General features: G+C 27.4%; 1 protein-coding gene across 1 annotated transcript in view; it reads right to left on the bottom strand.

Moving 5' to 3' along the window:
* Positions 1 to 168: 168 nt before the first annotated feature.
* Positions 169 to 1126, bottom strand: part of LOC117176626 (protein SON-like) — an 11241-nt gene continuing 10283 nt past the window's right edge. Inside the window, exon 3 of the mRNA XM_033366880.1 lies at positions 169 to 201. Coding sequence (XP_033222771.1) covers positions 169 to 201 — 33 coding nt within the window. The remainder of the gene's footprint in view (positions 202 to 1126) is intronic.

Below are 1126 nucleotides of genomic sequence, written 5' to 3'. Positions count from 1 at the left end.
TCGGCAATTTCCGTTGCTCGGCGACAAATATCCAAAGCACGGCGAGCATCGCCAGAAACGGAAGCCACTTTCCTATTAAAATAAAATTCACATTATAAAGAAACAAAGTGAATTGGATATTAAATTCGTTAAATCTGGGACCTGTAGAAAAATGTTGTACTTAATTTGTTAGATTTCTACATAAAAGCTTTTAAGAATGATCTATATAAAAGAATGAAAGAAAAAGTTATAACCATGAACACGTAACTGGTTATGTATCAATGTTTCACCGGTCATTAAAAAAAATCGATCTCTCATAAATTCGAAACACTTGAAATTAAAAAAAAAACATATATTTTAAGTCTAACAATTTGAAGTTTCAACTTTCAAAAATGTAACATTACCAATTGCAAGCCTTGTATGCTGAAACAGTTTAATTCTAAAAGAGCTGTAAAATCTAAATTTTATTTAAAGAAAATATTCAAAATTGTGAAACTTCTTTAAAATTCAAAATGAAAGCAATTACAGAATTTAAAGCCTCGAAATGTAAACAATCGCCAAATAAAAGTCACTTCATTTTTTTCTATTTCAAACTGAAATTGATCAAATTCAACAATTTTGTCAAAATTATACAAAACTGATCAAGTTCATACCTAGCCAATGAAATCAAAATTTAAAAATGCTGTAAAAAGCATGAAAAAGTGTACATCTTTTATTTGCTTCGGATTGAACAATATAAAATTTAGAAACGTATAATCTAACTATAAACACATCCACATAAATAACTAAAATCTTAGATTATATTATATATATAATTAAAAATATATTATATATATTATATTGTGAAGCATTAAATATTCAACAATTTAAACATTCGTTTTCCTGAACTGGCAATTTTTTATTTCCAAATTAAAATTATAAAATTAAATCCTCTTTTATACTAAAACTATTGTATGTATGTATGTATGTATGTATGTATGTATTTGTTTAATCTCTCCCTTTTACGGGTTTGAGGGCCACCGCTCCCTGTACATATATTTACAATTCCATCCTTAGTCTAACCCAACTACCACTTATATTCTACTCTTTCGCATTACGTAGGACAAGCAATAGCAACAGTAGTGATATTAATTCCCAAAATGAGCGA

This window comes from Belonocnema kinseyi, chromosome 7 (assembly GCF_010883055.1).
Source record: "Belonocnema kinseyi isolate 2016_QV_RU_SX_M_011 chromosome 7, B_treatae_v1, whole genome shotgun sequence".
Lineage (NCBI taxonomy): Eukaryota > Metazoa > Arthropoda > Insecta > Hymenoptera > Cynipidae > Belonocnema > Belonocnema kinseyi.
Note: the sequence above shows the minus strand (reverse complement) of the source record. Positions and strands in the feature narration are given on the sequence as shown.